The 25,669-nt window shown below is 35.1% G+C and overlaps 1 protein-coding gene and 1 pseudogene across 1 annotated transcript in view; one reads left to right on the top strand and one right to left on the bottom strand.

Moving 5' to 3' along the window:
- RIMS2 (regulating synaptic membrane exocytosis 2) overlaps positions 1 to 25,669 on the bottom strand; it is a 322,108-nt gene that overhangs the window by 197,899 nt on the left and 98,540 nt on the right. The window contains exons 13-14 of the mRNA XM_047842737.1: positions 24,768 to 24,884; positions 124 to 303 (exon numbers count right to left, since the gene is read on the bottom strand). Coding sequence (XP_047698693.1) covers positions 124 to 303; positions 24,768 to 24,884 — 297 coding nt within the window. The remainder of the gene's footprint in view (positions 1 to 123; positions 304 to 24,767; positions 24,885 to 25,669) is intronic.
- LOC125156664 (ragulator complex protein LAMTOR5-like) lies at positions 6,281 to 6,556 on the top strand (annotated as a pseudogene).

Raw genomic sequence — 25,669 nt, 5'->3', positions numbered from 1 at the left:
TTAGTATCAATTGTTATTAGTGATCAGCCAAGGATGATAGAAGAGACCATTTAGCTGCTGGGAAAATAAATAGGTGTGCTGGAGGGGCAAAGGGGAGGTTAGTCCGATTGATTTATCTTTCACCTCGATAAGGCAGGTGAAGGAGGGGCAGATCTTCCAGTCATTAATGAAGGCATCGACCTCATGAGGTTTGTATCAGGACGCTCAGTGGATCTGGAGCGGGCGGTGGTCCGCTCTAGGAGAGGCCGTTGTTCTGTTGGTCTGGATCTGTGATATGGCTGTCTATCTGCTGCTTCACAATCCCTGAAATGTTAGTCAAAAAGCAGCTCAGTTGATCTTTAGTGCCCTTCTGCTATTTGGTTATGATGCATCAAACTGATTTTGAAAAAGGTAATTGTTTAAAATTATCGAATTTGTAAAAAAAAAAAAAAAAAAAAAAAAAAAAAAAGTTCTCTTCCCCAACATATTCTGAGCCAGTCTCGCTAAACTTAAGAATTTCTAAGGAAACCCCAATCTGCCTCTAATGGCATTCCCAGTGGAGATGACAGGAGTTGCTCAGTTATAATCAATGACAACCAAAACTGCCTGCGTTCCAAAATGAATTCCCTAAATGAAACATGTGAAATATGTGAAGTATTCTATTTTCCAAGAATTCAACGGCTTAGCCTAACATTTTCACGAGAGTGAAGAACATACAAGCATTAATCCTAAAGCCCCTAAGGCGGATTGTTAGCGTGTCAGCTGAGATATTAAAAGGCTTTCAGCACAAACATAGTATAGTGATACATCCCAACATTCCAACAGAAGAATCAAAAGGTTGTTAAGAAACCACTGCAACCCTGCAGGCTGTAGCCATATGTAAACATGGTCCACAAGAAAAATCACAGAAAGCTGGTTAGTCAGCCAATCTGTGCCACCTATCTCGGGGCACTTTAGCAATGCCAACCAATGCAATTCAGAAGGGTATCGGGATGCCTGGGTGGCTCAGTCAGTTAAGTGTCTGACTTGGGCTCGGGTCATGATCTCACAGCTCCTGGGTTTGAACTCCGCATCGGGCTGTCTGCTGTAAGCTTACAGCCTGGAGTCAGTTTCAGATTGTGTCTCCTCTCTCTGCCCCTCCCCTGCTCACTCTCTCTCTCTCTCAAAAATAAATAAACATTAAAAAAAACCCAACAATTCAGAAGGGTATTAACTGATTGAAATAATAATGGTTCTGAAACAGTGTGATCTCTTTGACCACAAACAAGTCCAATATCAAAACCTAATCCTTGTTGAAAGAAGTATATATACTTAAATGTGAGGAACCCATCATTACTGATTTTTATATCCCTGGAATCAAACATAATGCTTTTAACACCTAACAAGTGATCAATAAGTGTTTTCTAACACCAGCCCCACTTTCTGCGACACAACCCTAAGAACACAAGAACGCTAACTTTGGCTCAAGAGCTCCATATACCAACGTAATACCTACAAAAATTGTTACCTCTCCATCTAGTTGTAACCATAGAAATGGAAATGTTTCTGTATTATGGACCAAGCATTAGTCTCCCCCAAGACTAATGTAAAGAACTTCCACTTTCTCTGTAAGTTCTCTCAATCTTATTGTTGATAATGAAAAATGCAGGCAATTAAAGAAAAATAAGAAAAGAAAGGACACAATTTCCTACATGTAATTAATTACATGGCACACAATTTTAGACCAGCACACGTGAGATTAGAGGACTTTAGGAAGTGAGTGCTGGGTTTTTATTCTACAACATCTTGTGATTCTCTCACACTTTAAATTCACAAGGTAACAGAAGTCAAATCATTTTTAAATATTTTTAAAACTATATACCATGATATGATTGATTTCCTAAGTTTAACATTTTTATATAAGTATATCCAGGATATATCAAAAAAAAAGCTGATATATACCAAGTATAAATACATATAACATATTCAGTTACTTTCAAACACAGAGATGAAAAAGGCAACCTGATATGTATTAAAAAAAATCCCAATTTTATTTTTGTTCCTGAAAAACTATTTGAGAGAAAACACTTTTCTTTAGAAATAAATGTGCTCAATAGTTTCCTAAGTGTTTTTAATGTACATTATCTTTGTATACCTTCACCACAATAAAAAAGCAGAAGCAACGTAACGTATATACCTTAGAGTCCTTAAAGCCTATCTTTTTGGAGAGTATCAATAATTACATTATTTTCAGATTTCCTATTACGTTAACAATAAGCTTATCTCATTGTAAGACATAGCAACAAAATTTGGTAGAATGTCTATGACCACCCTAACATAAAATGAGGCTAATCCCTCATGTATTTATGCAAAATTTGATTTATTCTGATCCTATCAAGCAATTTTTCCAAGTGAAAAGTAATATGTTAGGACATACATTTTTACTTCTTTGACACTACATTTTTAAAAACTGAAATACATGATTGTGAGTGAAATCCGGAGAATTATTTCAAATTTGTTGCTGTGTTCAATGTCCTTAAAAGGATACCGCTACTTATAAAGCAAATAGGTCACTCTTTAGGCAATATCCCTTAGGAAAATTCCTCTTTAGTGGAAGAGCTGTTTGAGGACTATGTCAACATTTTAAATTTTGCTTATATTTATTCTCTCCATATTCATAAATAATATGAATTATCTGATTTCTGTAGCATGAAAGGAAAATTGGCTAATCAGTGAAACACAAAAAGAGCCAGGGTAGAAGGTGGCAATTTCCTGAAATGTTCATCATAGATCGTTAAGGGGAATGGAAAGCAACCATATTTTAAACTTTGAAAACACAAGAGATCAACACAGGCTCCCGCTCAAGGGTAAGAATAAGTCTTACTAGGTAAGAATTAAGACAAGAGCTGAGAAAGTTGAAAGTAGCAGTGCCTAAGTGTCACCTATGATGCCCCATCTCGTAGCAGGTTCTTTAAGAGACTGAGATATAAAACTTGAAAACTTCCACCTAAATTCTTAGTGAATTTTAATTTTAAGATAAAGAACTTATAAATAATTTTGAATGGTAGCAACTGAAACGTGGGAAATACACGTTTGCAAGGCATAAAATATTTTAGAGCCTACCTAGGGTTTTTAACTAGGAGTATATATTTCAATGTATTTTTTTTTTGTAACTGCATTTATTTACCTTATTTTACTTTATGCATTTTAAAACATTCTTCTAAAAAGGGTGGCCATAGGTTTTACAAGATTGCCAAAGGGCGAGCCATATAAAAGGTTAGGAACCATATACCTATAAATTTAAATCTTTCTTAGGTAATTTGGTTGTTTTTAAAAAGTGATATAATATCTAAAAAAAAAAGTCATTTAATATCTATCATAGTTCTATTTTTTTAAATAAATTGTTAATGTTTTGTAACATATGAGTAAAATAGTTCAGATTTCTGCATGTATCATTTACCTGGATAAATACAGATTATTGCTCTGTGTTATGTAGTGGCCCGTATTCCAAATTGCAAGCGTTTGCACAGGATACTGTTTAATAGCCCTCTACAAACAGAGCTAATTCATACCGACTGATAATACCATAACAATAGCCAAAACGGTAGCAACCCTGCTTTAAAAGCATACAATAGCCCATGCAGAATTTGAGCTGAGGATTTCTAAGGGAAAAATAATTTTATAATCATCCAGTGAAGTTGTCCAGTTTGATCATTTTTCCCCCAGTACAGTTGCTCTTAAAAGAGTTTTTAAATTTTCACGTATCTGACACAGCTTTTACGTATTTCATCACTTGTGCTATTCACTTTTCCTATTCTCAATTACAAGGGATTGTGACTCAATCACAAGGACTCTCAAGCACAAGGGAGTTACTCAGTGTAACAGGAAAGAATAGGGCAGTGGGCATTTGTTTCTATAACCACTTACATTCAACCATCACAGTGCTACGATTCCAGATCAACAAAAGCTCAATGTAAAGCATCTCTGTAGGTGTGATAAAAGAATACTAAGAATACTCAAAAAGCAAAACAAGACAAACAAACAAAAAACAACCAGCACAATGTAAAATTTCAAAGTAACATTCAGATGTCAGTGAAACTGTCCTAGTACATAACTCAGAACTTACAGTCTATGATACATTAGACAGGCTTCTTTCATATTTAGATTGTAAAGATGCCATAAATAAATGTAAGTGGTTTTCTTAAAAAATAAACTTGTAGAAAGTGAAGCTTTTTAAAAATTCTTTTTTTTTCACAAAGAAATTATTTTCCTAAAGCTGAAATCTTAAATTAAAAAAAGAAAAATGTAAGTGTATCTCTGAGGGACAACAATTATAATCTCTGGTTTGGGGCAAGAAATGTCTTCCCTGTATCTATATTGTGTAATACCATAAGCTGATTAACAGCAGAAGCATTATGCTTTTGATAAAGTCTATTGAATGTCTAGAGATTTTCTGAGCATTAGCTGCATAATGAAGAAATAACTACATGATAATATCTTAAAATTAGACATTTTAGGGTGATTAATAAAACATATATACATATTTACATAATAAATAATTTAATTATATGACAACTCTATAATTTTCATGATCATAAATTACAATGTACAAGTTTAAATTTGTAAAAACTGTAGTTTATATTATTTTAGTATTGCTTCCAAAGTAAAGAGAATTGCAATACACAAAATACTCACCATGGAAATCATGGTAAATAAATAAATAAATTAATTAATTAATATTGTGTACGAATAGGAACATTTTATTATTTTGGTGGAAGATAGGTCAATTTATCCCTAGGCATGATGGCATCTCTTTACAGAACATTTGTGTTCACTTAAATGTAAATTCTGTACATTAGTTAAAAGTGAGTTTACTCAACAATAACAGCAATATATAGTGTCAGCCAAGTTAACAATTGAAGATGTGAAACAGCAGTAATACATATAGTGATGTGAGAAAGCAAGACACTTCTAATGTAGAAAAACATATTACTATCACCCTTAGGTCTATTTTATTACCAAAAAAGAGAAGTGCTCAAACAAATCTAGAGAAGCATTTTCTTAGAAATAGTCATTAGTCATTGTAGGAGATAGCAAGAAAAAAAGATTAAATATCTCCATTTCCTGAAGAAAATGAGGGACAAATACAATACTTAAAAATAAAGATATATTGTATTATTAAATATGCACACACAGAAGCGTATAAGATGTAAATGTCTTGAGGATATTTTGAGTATTTTATTAAATATTTATAACTTTCATTGTTATTTAATTTTTACTTCAAAAAATAACAGAAACAAAACTACAAGTAAGCAGAATTAATTATTTACTCAGCAACAATTAACATGCAGCAAATTAATACATTATTAAAATATATATTTTTAAAATCCTGAGATAATATAATTACTATCTATAATCTATAACATGCTTACTTTACTAAATAATTTTCATTTTTCAGTGGATGTTAAAGTTTAAAAACATTTTGTCAATTGTAAGAAATTAATGTTATTCCACCAAGGGAGGGGCACCCCCCCCCCCATGTTTTCCCTTCCCAGGTCCTCAAACAGTCTGAAATAACAAACATTTTAAACATGTGTTTGTAAAGGACCAAATTATGCATCGTTACTGTAATATATGTATAAATGCGAAGAGGGCTGGTCCTCATAGTAGAATGCTATGTTCAACGATTTCACTAATCATCGTTGAACAATTCACCAACCTTCCTTTGTTTAGCTAGGTTTACAGGGAGAGTGGAATGGGTATAGGGCAAATATCTCAGACATACTGCTACCACCTGCCCTTAGCTGCCACTTCATGGGGTACCAATCACACAGTCAGAGGTAGTAGTCCAAAGATTAATCCCCCCAACATGCGCGCACACACGCGCGCGCACACACACACACACACACACACACACACACACACGTACACAGTCTAACAGAACAAGATGTATGCCTATTTTCAGGCATAAATACTAATTGCCTCAGTCACTACTGATGACATGATGTCTAACAGTCAATAAAAAATGACTAGAAACACCAAAAGGCAAGAAAAAATAGGGCCCACTGTCAAGAGACAAAGCAATCAACAGGGTCAAACTCAGAGATGACATAGATTTTGGAACTATTAGGGAATTTCAAATAAGTCTGACAATTAAAGACTATATTATAAAAGATGGACAACATGCATGAAAAGATGGAGAAGTTTCAGGAGATAGATGGAGACCATAAAAGAGTCGGGCAGGAGACATGCGGTAGAGAAGGGACACAATTTGCTGTAGGGTCCCCAGCTGGGGGTGGGGGTGGGGGTGGCAGTGGGTGTGATGGAAGAGACTCTGGAGCAGCACCTGGAGGACACAATGAAGAATCCGCCCATTGTTCGAATCCTGGGCACAGATTCACTAGGACTTAATCTGGGCTGCTGTAAGATCCTGTCAGATTAGCATGCTGGGGTGATATCTGTTCTAGCTCAGCAAGCAGCTGGGCTAACTTCCGACCTCACTGATACTCCTGTGATGTGTCTAGAATCAGATAATGGGAATATTATGATCCAGAAGCAGGACGGTATCACAGTGGCAGTACACAGCAAGACCTTTTGATGTCTTCTATCCGTTCTCCAGCAGCCTGTCATAGAGGAACTTAATTCTACCTATGTTAAGTGTCTTATAGAGCTATTGAAGTTCCAGAAGTTAGGTCATTCATTTAAAGTACATTAGGCACTTTTCTATTAATTTTAGAGTAAGCATTTTTACACTGTATGGACTGACTTGTAAAAATACCAGTAAGGAAGAATCACAGCTTGAAGTAGCAGGTCCAGGTCATTTTGTATACAGAATTTTGTTATGTTCAACAAATCAGGTTGGAGGGAAAAAGAGGCAAATGGAAATGCTGGACATACAGAAGTTAAAATATGGCAAAATATTAGTTAGAAAATTAGCCTGGACTCAGTTTATAGAGATCTTAAATGCCTAGTAAAGAAGCTTAGGCAGGGTTTAATTTTCTATGAGAGTGACCTAAAGCTTCTGAACAAAGGTAATTTGTAAATAACGTAATGAATTAGGAAGATGAACTCAACAGTAGTGTATGGAATGAAGTAGAGTAGGAAAAGGCTAACTTGTAGTAATAGGGGTAAAAATAGAGAAGGAGGTATGGATGACAAACATTATAAATCACAATGTACAAAATATGAAATATGCAGCATATAGAATATGCACAATATACAGAATTATACAAACAGAATGTTAGGATTAGAAGGAATCTCAGAGGCCATATAATCCAATCTCTGTCTTTTTAGAAATAAGCAAACTAAGGCTCACAGAAACTTGGGATACGTCACACAATTAGATGTTTTCTGAGCTGGAACTAGAATTGAGCTTTCTTGATTCAGAAGTCTGTTAACTTCACTGAACTATAAAGTGTTCAATAGCAAGGACTTTTTTTTTTTCCCTCTCAAACATGTTTGACATCCCCATATGAATTAAATGTAGAAATAAACAAGCCAAAGCAAAAACCTGAAATTCCCAGCCTCCAAAATGAAATGATGATCTATTAATATAAATAAAAGAATTCTAGGGAGGAAGGATAGTAATTCCAGTTTTGAACTTAAATTTGTGAGAGAGAGAAGAATATTCTGTACAGAGGTCAATCAGGTAGAGAAATCTGGCCTTCAAAGGAGAGAGTGGTACTGGAGATACAGTTTGAGAAGTCATTGCACAGTATTATATTTCAGTATTGATTGATTGATTAATTGATTCATTATTTCAATACTACTTATTGTGATCAAATTATAGGCCAGGAACTATACCAGCTACTGGAAGTTTTGGGTCAAAGCCCCAGAGATGATGGGATATAGGTCAACATAGTCAAAAAGTTGAGGATGTGAGAAATAGGAAACAAGAGAAGGAGACAGAACAGTCAGATTGTAGAATGAGAATCAGGATAGTAATGCGTTAGAGAAACTTTAAAAAGGCAGTATTCGAGAATGGCAGATGCAAAGAGGCAGCACACAGATAAATATATATAAAAGCCTTGGCCAATAATAATCACAGGGAAAATAATTTAAAATAAAGGGCTGGAGGCAGCAGTCAACCATAGAGGGTTGGAGCGTAGGAGCTGATGGAGTGTTTGAAGCATATGTAAAAATACATACTCAAAACCATGACTTAAGAGACAGAGAAATGAATCATTCTCAAAGTAGCTTGAAGGTTTGCAGAACAGAAAGAAGGTATTATTTAGATTTCATCAGTAATTCAAGAAGAAACAAAAATATGAAAATAAGAGATATTGAAATGCAAGAGAAATGAGAAATAATTAATGAAGAAAAATTCCAAAGACATTAAGAGAGGTTACAGTCAGAAACACAAATAGAAGGTGGAAGGAGATTGGTAATAACACAAAGAAATTAAGATAGAAAGGAAGTATGAGTTACTTGGATTTGATCACATTTACTAAGGGCTCTCGGTACTACTTACCAGAAAATGGCATCTATAAGAGAACAGTCTACTGGACACCTAGGTGGCTCAGTCAGTTAAGTGTCTGACTCTTGATTTTGGCTCAGGTCATGATCTCATGGTTCGTGGGATCAAGCCCCATGTTAGCAGAACCTGTCGGGATTCTTTCTCTGCCTCTCTCGGTCCCTCCCCTCCTCATGCACACGTGTGAGCGTGCGCTCTCTCTCTCTCTCAAAATAATTAAATAAACTTAAGAAACTTAAAAAAAAAGTCTACATTCCATACAGAAATCTCATCTTCTGTGACTCCACTAACTTTATCAGAATGCTTTCTCTAATGAGGTTTTAGTCATGGCCCCAAATACCTTGAGATGAGACCATTCACTGCCTCTCTTCAAACTCCATGGCATTCCTCCCAGCAACTTACTTGGGTCTATCACCAAAACCAGTCTCAATTCTGGCACCAGAACAACTTTGTGATAAACTTAGTAAAGGGCAAGCTCAACTGCCCCGGATATCATCTAAATTCTTCACCTCCTGTACTTTCTTCCGTACTGTTTCAATCTCCTCTCATTCTCTTAGCTGTTATTTTCAAACCTCCTTACCCATTGTTAACAACCTTTCTTGTATCATCAAGGAATGGTTTTGTTCTGTAGAACGGTTCCTGCATATCCCTACCTTAATTAATATCCAGCCCAGCCTTGCAAACTCTGCTTCCAGTATCGCTCACAGCAGGAGAAGCTACTTATTCCTTCATATTTCATAGTCCATGGATCTAGGAGAAGATGCCTTCCTAGAGGCACTCTGGCCATTACTCTCATACCATAATGTAAATATTTTTATTTCTATGAAGCATGTAACTTAGCTTGAACCTCCATTAAAAATGCAGGTTGCTAGTATCTATTCAACTTCCAATCATTATCTCTTCTCTTCGTCATTGATAATTTGGGGAGCTGGTTGTCAGCTACCTTCTTTATCCTGATTCCTATGGTAATGCTAGGAGATTTTAGTGCACATGCAGAAAACTCTTCAATAATCTTGAACCACAAGATCTTCAAAAGCTCAATCATCCTCACATTTTTCCTGCATTACCCCCCACCGCAAAACTACTGTGGATCTTAGAATCCAATGAAACTATTTAAACTCAGAAACACTAAATTCCAATATGTATCTCAAATTCTGATTACAATAGCTAATTCTGTCAGGTGTCTCATAATCTCGCTCCAATTTTACTTGATGTTCACTTGATAGTTGATACCAATTCCCGACAGAATGTATCACTGTCTTTGCCTTCCTTCCTTACCCATCCTAAACTCCTATGATTGATCATCTGACCCACTCCCATATCAACACTCAGATTCCTTTCTAACCCAAATCTTTCGAACATTTATCAGAACCCCAAAACTTTGTTCCATGCCATAATCTGATTTCTCTACATCGAGGCAACTGTGAATAACTTCAGGAAAGTTTGGTGCACTGCAAATTCATGGCCTCAAACTTCTGCTGTGCTGCTATCATCTTTTTAGTTTTCCTTAGTTCCCATCACTTTTTAACCAATGACCATTTTAAACTTCCTCATTTCCAATCAACATCATATTCAACCTTGGGCCTCCACCCTCAAGAATTTGTCTCAAAAACAACCACCATCATCTCGGTTTACAGCAGCGAGATCATTGAGGCTATGAAACATAATTATCTTCAACTTCACAACTTTTTGCTAAAAACTTACTTAGTTTCAACTCTCTCATCAGTTTTCTTCCGGTCTCAAAAATAAACAAGAGTGTCTTTCTGTTTACAAACTCCATCTGTGTATTGAGTCCATTCTCCTACCTAAGACCTTTCTAACAGTCATCCTCTCCTTTTTCCATATTTTCAACCTATCTTCTCCTAAAGGATCCCTTTCTCCAGTCTACAAACTCATTATGTATTTCGTATTCGAAAGAGAGAAATCTGCTTTGATATCATATACCCCTATCCAATATTTCTCCTCCACATTCATAATGCATCTAATTTCTTAGCTCCCAGTCATGTTTCAGGCTACTGCAAGCTGCTTTTTTTCCTTTGCCACCCTTCTGAAGTCATCCGAGATGAGTCACTAATAACTCCTCATTTGCCAAATCTCCTGGGTGTTTTTCAGTTATTATTTTTACTGCTGACATTACCTCTTCCTGCTTCAAACTCTCTCCTTTTAGCTCTATTCTTCTCGCTCTTCCTTCTCTGTGTCTCTTCCTTTATCTACCACTTAATTGTTAATGTTTCCCAGAGTGGAGAAAAAAAATCCTTGGCCTTCATTTCATGGGTTGTTTCTTAGGTTGTTTTCACTTTTATTTCTGTAGCTATTTCCCATTATGAGTGAATTTACTCTCAAAGTGCTCTATATAGCCCAAATTTCTATAAGTTTTAAACTTATTTATTTTACTCCTTGCTAGAGTTTTCTCCTTAACTCTCTCAATAATTCCAAAACTGAACTTGTCCCTCACTTAAACTAATTCCTCTCCAAACATTCCTCCCCTTTGTCCCTCACTTAAACTAATTCCTCTCCAAATATTCCTCCCCTTTGATACTCACCTTTGTTAAGGTACTACATGCATCCAGTTACCCAAACTAGAAGGCTCATAGTGTTCCTTGACTCTTTGCTCCCCCTCAACGTCCAAGTCCTATTATTTACCACATATTACTGATTTCAATTGATTTAATCTCTGGTCTTCTTTCTATCTCTCCATCTATTACCTTACTTAGTTCAGGTGCTCAGAGAGGTTTCTGCTGCCCAGAGATAGTTCTGCAAATATCCTTATGCATGCTTTTCTTTCCCACCCCTTTTCTCAACCATCCCATACAGTCTCTAGAGTAATTATTCTAGAGTGAATAAGTATATTATAGCCATCTCCTAATTAAAACTCTTTGAAGTACCTTCATCACTTACAGTCTTAGATCTAAATTCCTTACTAGAACATACAAGTTATCTGTAACAGGGACCATCTCTATCATTCCAGATTTATTTCTTGCTATTCCCTGCCTTGTGGATAATGCTTCAACAGCACTAAAACATGATATGTATTACTTTAGTAATTTTACTCATACATTTCTTTAGAATTCCACTGACATCCTACCTTACCTCTATATAAATCAAATAATTCCAATTCCCCTTTCAAGTTATAGCCTAGCTGTCTCCTCCATGACATTGCTACATAATGTTTACTACCACCATGTCGCCAAACATCAGTGATTCCTTAGTATGTTGTGCATAGCTTTAAGTAGAGGTAAATACTAGGGGGAAAAAAAGTAAGGTGTGGGAGTAAATTTTTAAATATAAAAGGTATATTTACTAAAATTAAGGCTATGTCTTAATAAAGGGACATTAATACAAGGTAACATGATATCCATTCTAAATGTTGGTTTAAAGGTTGACTGTGTTTAAAAATACACAGTGACTCAGAGATCAATTTGTGCTGGTCAGCATAACTGGGTCAGAAGAAAAAGTGTTTTGATTCCTACTATTAGTTAATATTTGTCTCCCGAAACAATATAAAAGTTTAGCAAATATTATTTAAGCCTCTATTTATCTCTTCCAAAGAGACTGCCTTCATAATTTTTCATTTTACAACGTTGGGGTAAAGAGACCAAGGTTCTGATTCTTCACAGACTGGGGACGCCATGTGGAGTTTACTACATTCATTCTAATCAGATAATTGCAGATTTCATATAACTAAACTACAATCCACTTGGAGCTATTAACATAATATTTATCCCAGAAGGGGAATTCCCAGACTATTGCAGTAAATGCCACCTTGAAATCTGGGCTGGGAAACTGGACACTTAGAGGGTTGGTGCTAATTTTCTTTTCTCTCCCACCGCCCCCTCCCCCCCACCCCTGCTTCCTGTCTTCCTTCTTTCCCTCCCTCCTTCCTTTCTTTTTTTCCCACAACTCTCAATAAAGAGATCACATTTCCTTTAAGTGTTCAGTTATTTTGGCTCAAGAAGGTGAGTTGGGGAAAATTTGAAAAATTTAGTTCAAAGCCATTCCCGCAAGAGAAAGAGATGGGTGCAGATTTGAACTCTGTCAAATAGGTAGAAGAAGAACAACGTAGCAAGGGAAATGCGGATATTTCTAAGAACGGACTCCACCTCTGGATATGTAAGTAAGTAAAGTAGAGACTAATAGGAAAAGGAAAAGGTGTCAAGAGAGTGGAGTTCTCTATTGAGATAAAAGAACTAGTAAGGTAAAAGTAGTTCAGTAAAAAATATATACGAGAGAATGATGTATAGTTGTGGTCCAAGAACAAAGTATGTGAATTAAGAATTTAAAAAAATTTTGGGGGCGCCTGGGTGGCTCGGTCGGTTAAGCGTCCGACTTCGGCTCAGGTCATGATCTCACGGTCCGTGAGTTCGAGTCCCGTGTGGGGCTCTGTGCTGACAGCTCAGAGCCTGGAGCCTGCTTGGGATTCTGTGTCTCCTTCTCTCTCTGACCCTCCCCCGTTCATGCTCTGTCTCTCTCTGTCTCAAAAATAAATAAACGTTAAAAAAAAAATTAAAAAAAAAAGAATTAAAAAAAAATTTTTTGATGTTTATTTTTTTGAGACAGAGACAGAGCACGAACGGGGGAGGGTCAGAGAGAGAGGGAGACACAGAATCGGAAGCAGGCTCCAGGCTCTAGCTGTCGGCACAGAGCCCAACGCGGGGCTTGAACTCACTGACCGTGAGATCATGACCTGAGCCGAAGTCGGATGCTTAACCGACTGAGCCACCCAGGAGTCCCTAAGATTTTAAAGGTAGAACAATTTCACATAAGATTCAGAGTATGGCTATGGCAGTGACTGACTAAAGTAGAATTGGGAATAATTCACTACCTCCAATTTGAGATGGCCAAGAAAGAGAGTGGGTGCTGAATAAATCATTCAGGTGAATACTAACATCATTCTGGCGGATGGCAGGGATTATGAAAAGGAAGACTAAAACCAGGTGCTAAAATCTTCCGTGAATAAAATGGATTAATCAAGAAGTCACCAGATGATCTATATACAAAGGTACAGAGGTTGAGTTAAAGACAAGATGCCTAGAATATTATGGTAATAAACTCAGGGTAGGGATACATGTATATCTTCAATAATCCCAGAATCTCATAGTGGATTGAAGTGAGGATCAGAAGGACTGAGTAATTCAAAAAGTTAGCAGAGTGAAAACAAATTATCAAAGTCCCTTTAAAAAAAAGCAAAGGAAGGTGATGTTAAGCTGAAAATTCAGTATAGTGTTTACTATTTCAGTGAAAGAGGCATATGGACTCCATAGGCAAAGATCTTACAGGTAGATGCAATAAATAAAACCATATTATTCTGGTTCTCAGTTTGGGTAATAGATTCATGGATGTTCATTTTATCATTATGCTTTACAATGTACACACATTCTTTTTTATGTATCAAACTGGTAATGATGAGAGAGAGTATTTTTAAAAGCAACTAAAGAATTTCATTCTTACAAAATCCACCCAATTTATCTAGGAGTACGTGTACATTAGCCTCACACACTGGCATCATTTAAATGATGGCAAATCTTACAGTAGGATATTTGATCACTTGTTTTCTAAAACTCATTTTCCTAACTGTGTTGTACTTTAATATAAACATTAATGATATTGTGTTTCCTGACCATAGACAAAATTATGGCACAAAAGGCAATTCAGAAATGTATCCTGCTAGGCTAGAGGTCAGAATTTGGGGAAGTATATGAAATTAATGACCAACCCAGAGCTGATCAAGAACTGATTCTATGTATGTTGGTTTGTTGAAAGAACAAATAATATAAAGCAATCTGCTTACTAATAATGAAGATAAATAGAATATTAACAAAAACTAATGTGGTACAAGATTTTAACTCACAGTTAAAGGAAGATACTAGAGTAATTAGAATAAGCCTATAATCAGTAATGTCTCGTTCATGGTATCCACTTTAAGGAAGGTCTTGGTCAATTATGAGGAGTGATGTAACTATTTCTTCACATTTTTATGACATAAGTGTGTAACCACTGCAACTCCAAAATAGTCAAAAATAATATAGAGCAAAAGTAACAGTAAAAGATGTAACAAAAAAGAATTATTTAGTATTAAAGCAAAATAACAGAAAAGAGGCTGAGAAAATGCAAAACACAATATAATACAGCAATTATCACTATCATATAACAAACTGGAAGGCAGTAAATGTCAATTACATTTACTGAAAGCCATCACAAAACTTGAGTCATTAGGTATTTATTGTTGATGTTCTCTCTTATGTTTCCTTCCACATTTATCTACGTGAATTCAATCCTTAGGAATTTACTCATTAGTTTCAATTATTTTTTCTAAACTTTTAAATTAATAACTCTTAATAAATTAATAGTACAAAAGTGGTCACACATAACCCAAATCACTTTGAAACAACAGAGTGAGTACAGCATATAATCCTTTATCTACACTAGCTGAACCTGCGACATTATCACCGTCATTCTCTTCTCTGCCTGCAGGGACTCAAAATGATGTCACAGAACCAGTTCAAATCCCTGAAGCTACATAGAGTCTTGAGAAACTGTAAGCTTTTGGAGACTTTCTTTCCCTTCTCTTTCTAGTTTATCCTTCTTTCTGTTAAATGCCAAGTAACTGATATTTCCCTTCAATATAAGGAGAATGGTGGAAAAGTAGAAATGAATGAGGACTTTCCCCCACACCCAATATTCTCCATGGATCCAGGACTATCTATGACCAATGGGTAGATCACAGCCACCTTGGACAAGGTAACCATAAATTGATCAGTTCAATCTAAGTACTTACAGGACTGATTCCTCAATTGTGGTGAGGGGGAGATGGGGAATCAGATTGTAAGACGTATAAAAATCAATCAATTCCTTCTATATATATAATTACGAACTCTGCTGAGGAAGGTGGTCAGTTAAATGCAATTAACTTTTTAAAATACTGTTATTCTATCCTTCCAGATAATCAAGAGTTAACTGTAATTTCTGATGAACTAAATTTTTAGAATGATCCAAGAAAGGATACTAGCTCACTAAAGGAAAGCTTTATTTTTGACCTCTTACTGCAATTAAAATATTTACATATGCTATATTTTCTACTATTTTATAGTAAGATAATATTTCTATATTTCATTAATAATCATATATGTATATATAAAAAAAACAGAAACAGAAGTGAATTCTATCATATCAACAGACAGGCACATGCAATTCTATGAACAGACTCAATTGTAAGAAAAATATACCTGCCATCCCTGTGATGGTGTTCAATGGTCTGACTGTATCTGGAGCGAGGTAGAGTAAGAAACTGACTGCAAGCGTGGCAGAAACAAGAATAAAAATGAGACTCAGGAAAGAAATGAAAAGGTATAGTTTAAATTTAAAAAGTGAGATTCAAAAAAGATAAGCAGATAGTAAGCAAAGCAAATGAAAATTGTTAATAGAAAGCTTGCTCCTTCCTCCCAATGTCCATTGTATATGGCAGTGCTAAAGGTTAAAATAGCTAAGTATTCCAAAACAAACACACCAAAGAACATAACAAATCAAGATTTAAACCAATCAGATTTCAAAACAAAATCTTATCAATTATCACTCAAACATCTTTAGCACCATCTATAAAATGTCATACAACATAGTTGCTTTCCCTTTTTTTAGGAGGAAAGAGAAGAAAAAAATAATAAAATAACGAGAAAGTTTAAGAAGAAAATAATAAAATAATAATAAAACATTCACTGTGTTGTTTTATATGTTTATAACATACTATTGGCTGTGCTATGTTTCATGCCCCATGACCACTTTACCCATCTGTGGTTGATTCTCTTCTTTCCATAGCGCTAATTTAACCCTTTTATCTTCTTAGAACCTTTCATGCCAAAACTCTTAATTTTGGCAGATGATCATTATATTCCAGTTAAAAAAAAAAAGAAAACAACCTTGAACTCTCTCAACTTCCCTATTTTATCTCTAAATATAAAGTACATATATTTATACCTTCATTTGCCATTTTTTTTGCACCTAAAGAAGAAACTTCTCTACTTGTAATCCTAACTTCCCACATAACCTTCCATCATTCATGATTGTTTCATGCCTTCCTTTCCTGAGCTGCATTTAATCCTAAAAAATAAACCCTTCATTGATCTCGCCTTCCTCTCAAAATATTGCATGTTTCTGACTTTCCTTCACAACATTCAACATCTTAGCCACATCTACAATTCTTGTCACCACTTCATCATGCGTTCATGCTTTAAGCTTACCATGACGTGACTGCAACCTCTACATTTCCCTTGAAGCTATCCTGTGAATGTTACCTGTGAAATCCTAAAAAAATCCTTCAACTTCTTGATCTTCATCATATTACATTTATTTATGGTGTTACACACTGATTTTCAACCTCTTCTTGACATTCTCTCTTCTCTTGGTTTTTGAAACATGATTCTCTGGCTGTTAAAAATAGTATTTATAGGGGCGCCTGGGTGGCGCAGTCGGTTAAGCGTCCGGCTTCAGCCAGGTCACGATCTCGCGGTCCGTGAGTTCAAGCCCCGCGTCAGGCTCAGGGCTGATGGCTCGGAGCCTGGAGCCTGTTTCCGATCCTGTGTCTCCCTCTCTCTCTGCCCCTCCCTCGTTCATGCTCTGTCTCTCTCTGTCCCCAAAATAAATAAATGTGGAAAAAAAAAATTAAAAAAAAAAAAGTATTTATAGGGGCACCTGGGTGGCTCAGTTGGTTAAGCATCGACTTTGGCTCAGGTCATGATCTCGCGGTTTGCGGGTTTGAGCTCCACATTGGCCTCTGTGCCAAGCTTAGAGCCTGGAGCTTGCTTCAGATTCTGTGTCTCCCTCTCTCTCTCTGTCCCTTCCCCATTCTCTCTCTCTTTCTCTCTCTCAAAAATAAAATAAACATTAAAAAATGTTTTAAAATAGTATTTATGTAACACTTAACCATGTAACAAGTACTCCATTAAAGTTTTGTCAACTTTATCTCATTTATTTCTCATAACAACTCTTTGAGGTAGGGTCTAGTATTGCCACAGACCAAACAACTGAGGCTGTGAGTATCTGCCCACAGCCAGATAGTAAGTAGCTGGACTGGGATTCAAACTTAGGTCTTCCTTAAGCCAAAATTCAGGCTCTTATGGCCTGGTCTCCCGTCTAGCTAACTGCTTCTTTACCCATTTCATTTACTGGATTCTCTCCTCTTTATTCAATACTTAGAGGCAATGGGTTCCCAAGATGTGTTCCTCAAACTTTATATTCCAACACATTCTTTCTGGATAATATTATTTGCTTTCATAGTTGTAAACTCTCACTTTTTTTAGCTTTCATTTTTCTTTGGGTTTCACAGCACATTCCCAGCTGCTTCCTGGGCTCTCCACATGGCTGCCTGAGTGTCATGTAGATACTTCAGAAAAACACATGTTAATTTTGAGGTTTGAACAAGACACTTGCCTATTTGGACGTCTGGTGCTGCATTTGTGAAATGAGGGGGCTGGAGCAGTGGTTTTTAAACTTTCTTTTTGAACAGAAGATCACTGGTTTTTTTTTTTTTTTTTTTGAACAGATTTTTATGTAAAACCAGCAATTAGGAATCCAATAAAATCAGAATGACTGGCTAACAAGGGTGTGAGGGAATTAGTCCCTATACATTTGGCTTCACCCTTAATCTACAACAGCAATCCTTCAGGTACCTCTTTAGAATCTAGGACTCCACAATCTCCAAAAGACCCTCTAGCTTCAAATATAGTTAACTCTCCCTTGAAACTTAGTATTCCTCTTCCCGTAATCCCCGTTTTAACTAAGGATTTAAATATTTACTTAATAAACCAACTTTTAAAAATCTCATAATCTGGGGCGCCTGGGTGGCTCAGTCTATTGAGTGTCTGACTTCAGCTCAGGTCATGATCTTGTAGTCTGTGAGTTCAAGCCCTGTGTCGGGCTCTGTGCTGACAACTTGGAGCCTGGAGCCTGCTTCAATTCTGTGTCTCTCTCCCGCTCTCTCTGCCCCTCCCCTGTTCAAGCTCTGTCTCTCTCTCTTTCAAAAATAAACATTAAAAAAATTTTTTTTTAAATCTCATAGTTTAACTCCTCCATTTTCCTTATTTTCCACATTTAATTGATTTATAAACCTTGCTAATTCTAATGCCTAAGTAACTCAGATTTATCTCTTCTTTTTCTTCTGCCACTACTGTAAATCAGGCTTACCAAGTCTACTGAAATAATCTACCATTTCCCTTCCTCAAACCCAACCCTTTCCTGATGTAATCTATTCTTCACTCTGTCTATTTGAAGTATATTTGCAAATTATGCTTCTGATCATGTACAAACTTTGCTCCAAATCCTTCAATGGTTTCACATATCAAATATAAGTATATATATTCCCTTACATGGCATACTAATTAAGTTCTAAACTACCTTCAATCTTCATATCCTATCACTTCCTATCTCCCCTACTATAATATTTTATCTAGACACACCAGACCATGGAAGAGTCTCTGGCCTTTGAAAATTCTACTTGATCTTTAAAGTCCAATTTGCCTTTGAAGCTTTTTTCCAATACTCAAGCAAGTAATTCTCTCTCCAATCTGTTCTAATAATATTATACTTAGGCCTTACAGTCTTCTATGTTTCATAATTAGTTGGTATATTATATAATATAATTAGTTGGGATATATGAGCTGGTATAATTAGTTGGATCTTCTGTTTATCTAGGCCAGGATAATGTCTATTTTAAATCTTTGCACACTCAATCAGTACATTTTGGATTGAATTAAAAAGTAAAAACAGAATTATGCTATTTTCATGGTGAGCCTCCAAAAACAGCAATGGTTCACATAATTATAGAGACATTCTAGAAATGTAAACAGAACATTACAAACTTTTGTAGTATAAGAAAATAAATAAAACAGTATTCAGAAAAGAATTTCCTGGCTCTACAGGGTGGAAATGATACCCAACAGTTGTGATGTTGGGATTTATTGCCTTAAGAACAAATAGATTTTCTCTGAAAATAACTTGACCAATGAAAAGAGGTAAACTTCAAAGCTTATTAAAATTTTCAAATTCATAGAACATATATATTGTCATCCAATTTCTTACATTTTCCTTGAGGAGCCTGTGATTAATTTTGTCTCTATAAAGAAAAAGGAAACATTAAGGGAGGACTACCTTTGTCAAACATCAGTTTATTTCCCTTTTTGTGATAGTGAATTTAAATAGCCTGAGGAATGCTCATATTAAGTGTTATTTCTGGGTGTGTCATTGAGGATGTTTCCGGATGATATTATCATTTGAATCAGTGGACTCAGTAGATTGTCCTTCTCAGTCTGAGTGAGCATCATACAATCTGGTGAGAGTCACAGCAAAACAAAGTAGGCAGAAGGAAGAATTCCTCCCTTTTTCCTGCCTCATTTGAGAGCTGGACATGTCTTATCTCTCTGGCCCTCACACGAGGATTTCCTGGCTTCCCTGGTTCTCAGGCCTTCAGACCTGGACTGAATTATACCATCATTTCATGGGGCTCCAGGGTGCATAGATCAGATGGGAGGACTTTTCAACCTCCTCCATCACTGTGCGAGCCAATTCCTTATTATCTATCTATTCTACTGGTTCTGTTTCTCTGGAGAACTTGGAATGCATACTTTTCTATAGTCATGTTATTCCTCTTAACCTAATCTGGTCATGATTCCCCTTAAGATTCTGTTGAAAACTATAAAAAATGCATGGATGACTAGTACATAAAATGAGCCACACTGTTTTGGTAGTAAAATCTACCTAAGATCCAGAGATTTATCTAAGACTCTTTGCCACATCCACTCGGTACAATTTAAAAATATTTCATTTACTCTTCTCAATTAAACCATGCTTACTTTTCTTCCAAGATTAATGGAATTATTAAACCTAAGCAAACACTACTGTCTTGAATATACATAATGAGTTAAGTAATGACTTAAAAAATTATGTTAAAAATCGTAATTCATCCAATCTTTTTGAATTTTTTAAAAAAAGTTGATCAGAGTAAAAGAAAAAAATAGAAAATTAAAAAAATTACTAAATTTTAAAAACTGAAAAAAGGGATTAAGATTCAAAAATCATAATGGAAATTCTCAGTATTCAAAGAATTGAACTGGATTACCGATCCAATTTCTAGACATACTTCGAGTCTTATTAAGAAATAAAATCTTTAAAGACAGAACAAAGTTGTATTTATAATGAATTATCCTTCCATTATATCAGATGAGCCTGAAGGTCCCCTTTTAAAAACCACCAAACAAACAGGACTGCAAAAGGAGGAAATAAAATATCTCATTCTGAAATAACCTATAGCTTTTGAAGCAAAGTTTCCAACAATCTCACCTTAATGCAAAGCTTTCTGTTCTGTGTCTTTTATATTGTTAATGTTTTGCTACTTTGTAGTTCCTAAAATTAATTCAGTATGATCAAGGTATGTTAAAATTTACTCCTGAAGCGTAATAAATAAAACGTATTATTTTTGCAACGAGAGGTTTTTTTTTTTTCATTTACTTTCTCTGTATTTTCAAACTTTCAGAGATATGGTTCCCTCATAGTTGGTAACTAAAAAGACCAAGAAAACAATAGTTATGGGTCAGTTGGACACTTTCTGGTAGCTGGTTGGCTGACAAAAAGTAGAGAAATGGCCTAAGTGTGTGAGGTATCCTAGAGATCCACATAACATGGCATTTTTCTTTTTAGAATATAAATGCACAACAGAAAAACACTTACGAAATAATATATCTTACGCCAGTGTTAATAGTATTTTTTGTCATTATCCTAAAAGTATACTGCATAAAATTAAAGGTACCCAATATATTTTGGTCTCCAGGACAGACATAAAAATGAATACTGCAGGATATCTCTGACATGTTACAGAAATATTATCTAGTACTCTATAATTATTCTAATACTAACTTAACTCATGTAAACAAGCTCTTGAAGTGATTTCTAATATGAAAGCCACATAAGTTGTCCCAGGAAAATTATGTTCCTAGTAGTAGTTACCAGGATTTACCAGAGAAACAATGATCCAAAAAGTATGGGGGCGGGGGGATGGAGAAGAAGATGAATAATGTTATAATTCATCATTTTAGCTAATAGCCCTGCATCCAAGTTTCTGAGTTACTTGTAAACAACCTATTTTCTTTTCAACACAGAATAGGATTTTGACTAATGATAACAGAGATGTGCAGAGATATAAAGATCCAATCAAATGTTGATATAGGATTCTTTTTAACACCACCTATAAGGATATGAATACTATATTTCCTCATATCACTTAGTTTAGCCAGATACTATAAATTAATGCCGAATAGTAGTATTTTTTATCCAATATAGCCAATGTAAAAGTCATTATCTTTATGCACAACTTTCCAATATGTCAAGTCTTCATTCACACTGGGTCTTTCTGATATATATATGTGTTCTGCCTGTGTATTTATGCTCTTGGTCTCTCCTGAATAAACCTCTCCGTTTTTCAAGGTCCAACTCATGTTTCTACGCTCTAAAGCTTTTTTTACAAATACCTGTATTAACTGATTTCTCATATCTTAATAGGCACATTAAAATGTCACTTATCTGTAAGCCACAAGATCCTCTAAAATGTTAAAGGTAAGGCACATGTTTTGGGTACAAATATCCAATTCAGTATTGCAACCGGAGGTGCTGTGTCATTTAATCTACCCAACAACTCTATGAAGTTGGTACTATGTTCTAATTTTATAGATAAAGAAATCGAGCGTCAAACATGTTAATTTTCCCAAAGTAACACAGCTAGCAAGTAATAAAAAGCCCAAATTCAAACCCAATGCCATTTGGTTCCAAATCCTATAAAAGAAAAGAGTATATTAAATAGAATATTCTGGTCCAGTGCACCAATTATTACTGACAGGAAAAGTTAATGCACTCCTCAAAATGCCTAAATTTTACTTACTATCTCAAAGGAAATTCTCTTTTAGGTTTTTAAATTAACAGTATTACTGACTGACTCTATAAAATGCTATTCACAAAAATTCACTGCAAGACTTCTAGAGTATTCTTACCTTCTAAACAGTGCATAAAAATTACGATGCCTTCACATGCATTCTATTATTGAAAATCTTTTAGAATATTTAGAATATAAAGGATAAAACAGAAATCAAGAACCCATTGTTTAATAATGTGATAGGCTACCTAACATGGATAATACTATACTTTTTGATTTTTGATTCCACATGTTAATAAGTAATTATTACACAGATAACTCAAAGCTAATATATTAGAAATAGTTTTGTAGTCCTATATAAAAGAAATTCTATTTTACTAATTAAAAAAATTTTAGGGGCGCCTGGGTGGCTCAGTCAGTTAAGCGGCCGACTTCGGCTCAGGTCATGATCTCACGGTCTGTGGGTTCGAGCCCTGCGTCGGGCTCTGTGCTGAAAGCTCAGAGCCTGGAGTCTGTTTCAGATTCTGTGTCTCCCTCTTTCTCTGACCCTCCCCTGTTCATGCTCTCTCTCTCTCTCTCTGTCTCAAAAATAAATAAATGTTAAAAAAAATTAAAAAAAAATTTTAAACATCTCCCAATTAGGAGTAATTATAATCTGGTAATCTATAGCACTCTAAAGACTTGCTGAAACTTCAGGGATCAAATGCTTCCAAAACCTCTGAATTATTTGAACATTTTGCCAAACTGAAGATTCATAAAGTTATAAAATAAACAAGAAAAATAAAATGACATATCAATTATGACTATATTAACTATATACCAAGGATTGAACAGCAACTTTTTTTTAACATTAATACTATGGCCTTTTGTCTTAAAATATTGATAAATTATTATGTGTTTGATATAATAGTGACAATTTTGTTTGTGAGGATAATTCGAGAGGTTAATTTTACTCTGTTCTTCTCTGCAAGATTTAGACCATATTGTCTTCAGAGAAAATATCAGGTCCATTTCTCCTTAAAGAAAAACTTCACATAAACTTGAAGGATTTAAAGTCATTTCAGACAATTTTTTCCTTTGTCGTGTCCTTAACAATCTTTCAAACAGCAAAGAGTTTATGAACTGCTACATGAATCATTTCCAGAGATTATCAAACTCATTAGAATTCTATAAGGCAACAAAAGTACTCGTTCACCCAGCCTAATATGACCCCTTCCAACTCTTAACCATGCCAACAAGGGATCTTTCACTTAGTATTGTCCTTGATGTGAAACCATTTCTATAGGCACCATATCTATAATTACCCCTAAAAACACAGATCACGATGAAAAAGTTAAACAAATGAAAAAGAAATAAAATACGACATTAACTTTCATTTGACAACTCATAAAGATATTAATTTAACAACTTCCTACTTCTTAGATCTCAGACACAAAAGCCAATGATTGTTCGCCACTATTGGAGACTACAGATAGACGTTCCCTATCTTTTCTTTTGGAAAAGTGTACCCAACACGATAAAATTATAAGCCCGAATTGACTATAACCCTTGATTTAGACAAAAACAATTAAATTCATAAGTACTGACAATGATAAAATTGGGAACTTCTCATATCAGTTGATTCAAATGTCTTTTTAAAAATCGGTTTAGGATGCACACAAAGTGACTGCTGAGTTTCCTTGTTATTTTATCATAATATTCTCTGAAGAGTAAATTAAGCTTTCTTTCCTAATCCTCATCTCAAACCCATTTGATAGTGTGGGGGAAATATCATAGCATTTTTCATTTTATATATAACCAAACCAAGAATTAGAGGGTTAATCAATTGGCTTAACTTAAAAGCAAACTAGTAGTAATTATCATATGCATTGAAACATATGTCATTTCTAAGTATGTCACATTTAGTGGAGCAAATTCAGAGAATTCCTCCAAATCCAGCAATCAACAACCAGAATGCTTTAAGATGCGGAAAAGGTTTACTTAAAGCCATGAGGAAAAACCTCTTCATGAATCAGTTTTTGTGTTGGTTTCCAAAACAAACCAGGCTTGTCTCGTCAAAGTATTTTTACAGGTAATGATTGGTTATGATAATGTTAAAATAATAAAACATGTCATTTTCATTATATTATCCTTATAACCTCATGTGAAAACTCACTAACTTAACTGGTTTGAGCTAACAAAGGACCAAAACGGCAAGAGCAAGATGATTGTTTTTTTTTAAACCAACGAATAGTTTGTTCTTGTTGGTTTCTTTTTTTTTTTTTCTTTTTACCTGGTGGTCATAAGAATGAATGTAGGAATTGTAAAGGAAATGGCTTTCAAAAAAGAGATGACAAATATCCAAGTTCAGTATGAAAATATTTTACGGTAATACCTTCTTCCTGAAGGCAGCGATTATAATAAGCTCTAACAGGATTTAATCCTATTTACCTGTCTCTTTCTGGAGAATAATGGTCATCCATCACACGATGTCTATCCATTCGGCTAATTGTATTATAATGTCCAGCAGTAGACCGTGTTCCTCGAAGTCCCTGTTCCACATTCCGACTGAAATAGCAAAATCCATTAAATGTCTTAATGAACCATAATCATATACTACACTAAGAAATGAGGTTTATTAATAAAGAAAGTAGAAAAAGACAAAAATCACTCTAATGTCAAGTCCGAGATTTTTGTTTTAACTAACTGAACCTCTGGCTAATGGGATACATTTCAACTGGAGGTTGACAGGGAAGTTAGATTGTTGCTATAACAGATATAAACATACAACTAAGCTAATATCAATGGGGATAGAGATAAGAATTATCAGAATTATTAATGGACAACTCCCAGGTTTCTAGTAGTAATTCTTATATAAAATACAGAAGGAGGAATAAATCTGTGTGGAGAAAATGAGTTCGGCATGTTGCTTGTAGTTAATATTGCTGTATCTTGTCTTAGGGATATGACTTTTATCCGTTGTTCACAATCTAAACTGAAGTCTTTATAACTGATCAATGATGACTTTTTAAAGTTAACATTCTTGCCTGGATTGTCTACTTACACACTTCGTTTTCATGATAGAATAAACTTTTTATATGAGCTCTTATTATGGGCTTTCTATTAGGTGTAGCTGAATGTATTCTAAAACTTTGCCTATTTTCTTTAGGTATGTTCAGATATTCTTTTCCTAGTAAAAGGTCAAGCATCCTTCTTTTTTCTTTTTTCCTTTTTAAATAAGGAATGGTGGGGCACCTAGGTGACTCAGTTGGTTAAGCGTCCTACTCGTGATTTTGGCTGGGGTCATGATCTCACAGTTCGTGAGTTCAAGCCCCGTGTGGAGCTCTGCACAT

The sequence above is a fragment of the Prionailurus viverrinus genome, chromosome F2, assembly GCF_022837055.1.
Source record: "Prionailurus viverrinus isolate Anna chromosome F2, UM_Priviv_1.0, whole genome shotgun sequence".
In the NCBI taxonomy this organism is placed as follows: Eukaryota; Metazoa; Chordata; class Mammalia; order Carnivora; family Felidae; genus Prionailurus; species Prionailurus viverrinus.
Note: the sequence above shows the minus strand (reverse complement) of the source record. Positions and strands in the feature narration are given on the sequence as shown.